The sequence below is a fragment of the Nannospalax galili genome, unplaced genomic scaffold (assembly GCF_000622305.1).
Source record: "Nannospalax galili isolate Female #2095 unplaced genomic scaffold, S.galili_v1.0 scaffold305, whole genome shotgun sequence".
Lineage (NCBI taxonomy): Eukaryota > Metazoa > Chordata > Mammalia > Rodentia > Spalacidae > Nannospalax > Nannospalax galili.
The window spans coordinates 10627730-10635946 of NW_008356258.1; the positions used below are offsets into that span (position 1 = coordinate 10627730).

Sequence of the window (8217 nt, forward strand, 5' to 3'; positions counted from 1 at the left end):
AAAATATTTTTTTAAATCCAATTTACATATAAAATTACTGAATTGTATTATGTATAAATACATTAATAAACAAGATAGAAAAAGAGATCCAAAGGAGGATTAAAGACAAATTTCCAAATAGCACAGCCCATCTCTCGCCAACATAAAGTGATGAATATCAGTCAGATGGCTTACAGGACACTTAAGTAAGGCTAGGAAAATTTTACATTGTCATATAGCATCACGACTATTATTGCTAAAAAATAATTTATGGTACAAGTAATTGTTAATATGACAAAACTGGTATAATTAATCTATTATGCAACATCACACCTGCATGTTATTTGTATCTGTATTCCCAAATTTTAAGATCAGTTTTAATATAAAGACATTAAGAAACAGAAAAGCAGCTTTTCTGTGAATTTAGTTATAGAATATTAACAATCTCAAAGTCATCCATCCAGAAGCAGCAGAAGTAAGTCTAGATGGAAAAATGAATTGCTGACTGGCAAAAGGTCTTCCATGGTTTGTAGATATATGACTTAAGAGCTCACTGGGATCCTGCAACATGCTCCAGTCAAATACCATCCATTGTTTGTAAGTCTCATATAGATCATGTACAAGACTTCAGGCTTTGGATTTGGATAAAGACCTTTCTTAGAATGGTTTTTACCATCAGCCCCTGCTAATAACTTACTGCATATGAATCACATTCTCGTGTACCTGGGAAACAGCAAAGTTTCCATCTTTGAAGTCTCCCCCCCCCCCCCTTGGTGTCAGTTGCCTACGTGAAGAGAGTGAGTTCAGGGAGCAACTACAGATAGGGCAAGAATTCCCAGTTTGGGGAAATTAGATGTTTATGAGGCCCCTTTCTTTGTGTCAGTGTTACTTAGTACCTTTTTTGTTGCTGTGATAAAATACCTTGACAAAAGCAAGTTAGGAAAGAAGGGTTTATTTAGCTCACAGCTCCAGGTTACACTCCATTGTTTCAGGGGAGTCACAGCATCAGGAGCTTGGTGTTGCCAGTCACATTGCATCTGCAGTCAAGATGCAGAGAATGATGAAGGCTTGTGCTGAGCTTATACTTTTTATATACTTCAAGATCCCACCCAGCCCAGGGAGTGATGCCACAGTGGGTGAATCCTCCCGCCTTGATTAACCCAATCAAAGATGATCCCTCATAAGCATGCCCTGGACAATTGAGCTTAATCATCACAAATGTTTATACCCTATGGTAAGGTTTATTTTCAAGCATTTTACATCTAAGTGTTCTTCTTAGTAGTCATACTTTGACCTTTTAGAGCCCTCTGGATCAATAATCCAGCCCTCAGCTGAGTTTTAGTTGGTTGTTAGAGATGGTTGCTTGAGAACCCGACTTTAGTCCTTTGCAAAAACAAGAAGTGCCAAGCTGCCTCCTCAGGCCCAGCCACTTTGCTTTTAGAGACAAGGTCTCTCACTGGAACCTAGGCCTCACCAGTAAGACTAGGCTGGCCAGCCAGTGTCTCTACTCCTGCTCCTATTTCCCCATTGCTGGGATTATAAGTGCATGCCACTGTGCCTAGCTTTTTGCTCTTTATAGACTGAGCTAGTTCCCCAACCCCTAAAGGGAATATTGCTAGCTTGACAAACATTGTTATTGGAGAAATGGCAGTGGAATCCTATACCTTATTTTGATTTTCCTCATTTTAGAAGGGACTACAGTCTTGCAGAAAATACATGAGTTTTAATATCCTAAAATGCCAGAAGAACATGTCTTTCTGCTTATCTGTGAACATTTAACACCTGATTATACAAAGAAACTTATTCTAAGGGGTAAATAACATTTTTAGACAACCATTTTAAAGTTTTTTATTACATTTTAAAATTTGAGGTGAAAGTGTTTATGTGGGCACGTGCATGCAAGCACTTCACAACACATGGAGGTCAGAGGACAACTTGCAGGAGTCATTTCTCTCCTATCATGTGCGTCCCAGGGACTGAACTCAAGTCATTAGGCTTGGCCACAAGTGTCTTTACCTGCTGAACCATCTTGGCAGCCCCAGGCCAATTAATTTTCGATTGCTGATTCAGTGGTATACTTTTCCAAGTCGTGTGAAGTTCTACACTTCTGCGGTTCCTGCCTTCAGCTTCTGATGCCACACATAGCACTGTGGCCATTCTGAAGGTCACCAGAGCTGGGGGCATGCTGACCCTCTGTGCCTCTCTTTCAGCATCCAGTGCTTGATGAGCCCATAGCTGAAGCTGTCTGTATCATCGCAGACACAGACAAATGGACCGTCCAAGTGGCCACGAGTCAGAGGAAAGTGGTGGACAGCATGAAGCTGGGCCAGGATGTCTTGGTTTCTAGTCAGGTGTCCAGTTTACTGCAGTCCATTTTACAACTCTACAAGCTTCACCTTCCTGCTGATTTTGTAAGTATTTGGTCTTCTGTAAAAACATATATAATTTAAAAATACTTTGAACAACATTTTGATTATAAAAAGCACAAATTCAGATGTGTTAATTTTTTTAATTTTTTAAAAAAATTTTATGTGTATGAGTGTTTTGCCTGCATGTATGTCAGTGCACCTGTGAGTGCAATGCCCAGGGAGGCCAGAAGAGGGTGCCAGATTCCCTGGAACTGGAGTTAGCCACCATGTGGGTGCTGGGAATTGAACCCAAGTCCTCTGGGTCAGTGCTCTTAACTGCTGAACCATCTCTTCAGCCCCTGACCCATTCTTTTTATTTGCAGGTTAGCATTAAGGAAAAATGGAACACGCAACATAAAACCAACAGTCAGGGTACATCCAAGTACAATAGCCTTTCTGTAAAACAAAGGACATAGAGTTACTTGTGTACCACAGTCTTTTTGAGCAATGTAGATTGTAAAATAACTAAGGCAGGGTGAGAGGGAATCAAACATAATGGGAAAATTTAAATCCTGCATTGGAGCACATACTCATTCTCCGGTCTTCAAGAATATGAGGCAGATAAGTTTCTGAGGGGTTGTAGTTTCTTTTGTCCAGGGACCACCCTCAAAAGCATTGCAGGTAAATATGCACTTTGTGGAAGTGCTGTGTGTGATGTACCAAGCACTTAAAATGTGTCTCAGCTGTTCCTTTCCCAGTGGGATTTTTTAAGATCATTTTCATAACATTTTGAATAGAAATGACAACCTAGAAAGTCCTAGAAAATTATTAGCAGCACTCCCCTAGTCAGTGGAATATTCATAACACATTCTTTTTGCTATATGATATGTGTACAGAGAGCTTGAAAGAGGAAATATATTCAGAAAGTAAGAAAAACTAGTTTGAAACAAGGAGAGGAACTAAAGGCACGTAGCTAAGACAGCCTAGCCGTGCTGGCGCCGGGGCCACACCACTTGGAAGAACCTGCTTTCTCTGCCTAACTCCCTGCAATACAGGGCTGCTCTTTCATCGCAGCAAAGCCCCAGGCAAAACTTGTCTCCCTTCTGGCCTCAGAAAATGACACAGAACTATATAACAGTAAACTATTTAACAGCTGAATATGAGTTAAATAAACTAATTTCCAATTCACTTGTCATTTTTCTATTTTCTTGTAGCCAAATCCTAAGTTTCACCAGTTTCCACACACCCAGTCCAGACTCTGATGAAGGTGCTCCAAATTCTGGTTGTAGAAGCAGTGGCAGGGCAGGGAGGCTGTGGGACATCACTGCTGAGTCCCACTTGGCCATTAGGTGGTTGTGTGATGGTGGACAGTTCTGACTGCCTCTGAAGCTCCAGTGTCTGGTTTGTAATGTAAAGATAGTACAAGTGTACTGTGAGAATCCTCTGAAAATCAGGGATAACATGCTGCTTTATTAAGCTGTCAAAGCACCACCCTAATACTAGATGCTTTAAAGGCCAGTTTGTGTACATTCGTGGCCTGCGGACGGGCATCAGATCTAGTTCCTAGTTCTTCTTACGAGCCGTGTTACCTCTCAGAGCCTCGGTTTCCTTATCTGTACTTCTGAAGAAATAATAGAACCTGCTACATATGCTTATGAAAATTTATTCATGTAAAGCATTTAGAATAATGGTAGATATTGTAAGCACTCAGTAAAAGAGTATTGCTATGTACCAGTTGAACAGTATTAATTGTATAAAAACTAGCAACGCCTTTGAAAATCTTTATTTAGGCCCTTAACTGAAGCACGCTCTTACAGGATGCCTGTCCCAGGGGTAATATGAGAAGCATTTAGGGTTATTATGACCTTGTCTTCTGTCCTATATTTGTAGGTGGCTTTTCTTCTAGAAGCAGGATGAATTGTCCGGATTTGGAGGTGTACGTGGCCTTTTCTGCAAGGGAAAGGGAGGCTTTAGACTTGATGGTAGTTAAGCATGTAGTTAAGTAAGTAATGACTTACTTAACCTCACAAAATCAAAATCAAAGAATATTCCATCTGCAGTTTAAAATTCTCTTAAACATCACTTGTCCAGAACATATATAAGGAACTTCAAATAACTAAAATTTTGGAAGTTGAAAATGGCATTCCACTCAAGAATAAAATCCTAGAAAGGGAAAATTTCCCCTTAACACAATTCTGTTTGATAATGAAGCTTTAAAATAGTTTCTAGATATGGGGCTAGAGAGGTGGCTCAGTGGTAAAGAGCACTGGCTGCTCTTACAGAGGACCCAGATTCGGTTTCCAGCACCCACATAGTGACTGACAACCATCTGCGACTCCAGTTCCAGGGGATCCTCTTCTGACCTCCATGGACACTGCACAACATGGATGCACTTAAAAACATGCAGGCAGTACACTGCACTTTTAATTTCTAGATGTGCTTTTTCACATTTAGTATACTTTTTTTCTGTGGACTATGAAAACACTGCACATTAACTACATTAATACATAAAGAATTCAACATAATACAGATGTTTCTTAACACCCAACTCTTAGTAAAAACTTGGTATTTTACTGGATAATAAACTGAAACTTGATAGGAGGAAATCCCTCTACCACTTAACAGTTTACTTAGGAGAACATTTCCATGAGAATTGGTGAAAGCCCCCTTGCTTTGGTTAGTACTTACAGGCAGTTGTGTTTCATTCCCAAAACAGTGTACTTAAGATTTTTAAGCCAATGAGAAGCTGAAAAGCACACATCTCTGACAGACACTTTTCCTCTGTCGTTGATCACCCCTTATAGTCAGGATCAACAATTTCAAATGCATCTGTTAATCTTTTTACCTGGAAAATAACAGGCCTAATGGTCTAGAAGGAAATTATGTATGATGGAATTACTCTGCCAAAGCTATCAGGTGTCTCCAGGAGATACCTGGGTAGCTGCCTGCCAAATGCAAAAGCATTTGCCTCTGGTGAAAGACACAGATGGTTGCCATTCTCTAAAAACTGAAGTTGGATACAGTTCCACGGGTAAAGATGTCCCCCAAACAATTGTCTTCCCTTTTGTTATTAAAGACCTACGGTATACTCTTGAAAGCAAAACAGAAATTTCAGAATGACCTTGTTCTAATCATTCTACTAGGAATGTACTATGCCAGAACAATCTTAAGATACAGGCAGAAAATAATAACCAAAACAGTCTTTACAAAATTATAACCAAAATGCAGATCATTCTGTGGTTAAGTAAATAATGCTAAGTTAGCATTCAATAGAATATATAGCTGTAAAAATTAATCAGAAAGGAATGCTTCACATGGGAAAGTTATTAGTAAGTTTTTTTTAAAGCTGGTAAGTTGTGTGGATAAAGACAAAGACAGGTGAAAAAATTAATCTTCCTTTGCAGCCCAGAACACTCTGTTCAGTAATTTTGGTATACATAAAAAGGAATATGATCCTTGAGATAGTAATGATGGTATTGATAAAGTGGTTGGTTCTAAGAATGAAAAGTTGAACATTTAAAAACAAAAAGACAGGAAATATTTATACCTATAGAATGATTTCAACTATATAAAAATGCTCTTTAAAAATACTGGAATGATATATAAAAATGTTCATAGTCATTTTCCAAAAAAAGTTATAGCTGATAATTTTGTGGGTATATTCAGAAGGGATGGGATTATAGTTGTGTATATGGAAATGAACCTCGACTCTTAAAGATCCTGACTGGTGCTGGAATTAGTCCTCATTGTGAATATTCTTGGCTTTGCAGTGCATCATGCATCTGGAAGACAGACTCCAGGAGATGTACCTTAAAAGTAAAATGCTGTCTGAGTACCTCCGAGGACACACACGTGTGCATGTGAAAGAACTGGGTATGGTGCTGGGGTGAGTTCTGTGAAAGCCTGACCTTTCTCTCTAGTCTCTCTGTCTCTCTCTAGCTGTCTCCCCCCCGCCCCCCCCACAGGGGTCCTTAAGCATGTGCCATTCTATACCTGCAGGATTAGTGACTCTCAAAGTGTTCAGGGTCCCTCAGAGGTGTGCCTCAGCCACTCCCCAGTGAGTTGTAGGACATAGGCTAGAGCAACATTCAAGCCCATGGGCTCTACGTGTGCATCTCTAGTAACACAGTAAGATGTGAAAGTCACAAGAGTCAGGGCAGCAGCTTAGCTCACATGCTCGAGCGGTGGGAAGGCACTTCTCCCGGACCTCCTGGGCTCCTGCAACACTCTACTGCCTCATTTCACTGCAAGCCCACCCAAGAGGAGGCTTGCTCACATTGCTAAGGATACATACCATCTTCCAGAGGGCACTGGTCACAGCTTCTTTACAAGAAATTCTGACTTTTTTCATTTGAACTATCAGTATAGAAATGACAAAAAAGATTCTGTCTATGAGAAATTCTCCCCCGTATTCTTGATGATTCTGCTTCCTTGGGATAAGAAAGCACTGTGTTTATAACGCCAACCTTTAAGTTCTCTAATAAACCTGATAAAGTATTTATTTAGTCAGACAGCTAGTTTTGTTTGGCCTTTAGGGGGGTTGATCATTTGCTTGTTTGTTTTGTTATTGTTTTTGAGACAGGTTATCACTGAGTAGCCCCAGCTGGTATTAAATTCATGATCTCAGCCTCCCTACTACTGGAATCATAAGCATTTGTCACTATGCCTGCCTCTCAGAGTGTTAAATATTTTTTTTGGCTTATTTTTATTTTAATTTTTTGGATAGGGTCTGTGTAGCCCTGGCTAGCCTAGAACTCCCTGTGTAGACCAAGCTGGCTTCAAACCCTCAGACATCCACCTTCCTCTGCCTCCTGAGTCCTAGGATTAAAAGCAAGTGCCTCCACACCCAGCCTCAAAGTGTTATTTTCTTAAAGATGTTATTTGTTTGTTCAAGATTTTATATATATATATGCCGTACTCACAGAGGCCAGAAGAGGGCATCTGATCCCCGAGAGCCAGAGTTAAGGCAATTATGAGCCACCTGACACAGGTACTGGGAATTGAACTCAGGTCTTGGAAGAGCAGCAAGTGTTCTTAACTACTGAGCCATCTCTCCAGCCCTCAGTGTTATTTTAATTCGGAGGCCTTGACTTCTTATCAGATTGTCTATCTTTCACACCCAGATGTGACTGTTTTGTTTGACTGTTAGCTTTTCCTATCAAACATTCTTCTTACATAATTCATTTAAAAATATTTTCCCCTTTTGAGGCATCTAGCTTATGCAATTAACTTGTGTTTTTGCTGTTTTCTGCCCTTAGCTTTTGGTTTTTACCCCTTGTTAGCCTCATACTGTAACCCTGCCTCTGGTTTCCCCATTGCTAGGTTTGGTCCCTGCCTGACAAATTTAGAAAAATTTTTAATTTTTGGAATTTGAGGGTAGCAATTAGATTATATTCCACAGATTGAAACTCTCCAGTTTTTCCCCCACAACACCTGGAAGACCATATTGTTGCCCAGCATGCCTTAAGAGAGCAGCCCACACCATGTCCATCTGAAGCTGTGGCACCTCTTACTAGTTCACTCTGTTCTCAGACACTATGGCTGGGTTCTCAGTGAGACTGAATTACAGGACCTGCTGCAACAAATCTCCAGTGTTCAAAGGCCTTCCTCATTTTCCTGAGAGGAATTATTATTCAAGGACAGGTACAGAATCTGTGTGCCTTCAGGAGGAATGAAGAGATGCTGAGGAGTCTTAAATACAACATAGTGTAGTCGTGTGAAGAATAAGAAAATCACCAGCTTAGAGCTGGGTGTTCCCTGCTGCAGGGAGAATAGCCGCCCAGCCACTCCCTTCCAGTGCTGTCTCCACCTGGGGCAGTGTTCACTGGAATTTTATCTTCTCATCTGGATTTTTTTTTGCATTTATTCATTTACTAATTGAGTATATATA

The 8217-nt window shown here is 40.3% G+C and overlaps 1 protein-coding gene across 7 annotated transcripts in view; it reads left to right on the plus strand.

Annotated features, from left to right (window-relative positions):
• The window catches only part of Fnip2 (folliculin interacting protein 2), a 151984-nt gene that overhangs the window by 140013 nt on the left and 3754 nt on the right, over positions 1 to 8217 (plus strand). For all 7 annotated transcript variants that reach the window (XM_017803532.2, XM_008854326.3, XM_029556733.1 and 4 more), the window contains 2 exons: positions 2190 to 2390; positions 6098 to 6213. In XM_017803532.2, coding sequence (XP_017659021.1) covers positions 2190 to 2390; positions 6098 to 6213 — 317 coding nt within the window. The remainder of the gene's footprint in view (positions 1 to 2189; positions 2391 to 6097; positions 6214 to 8217) is intronic.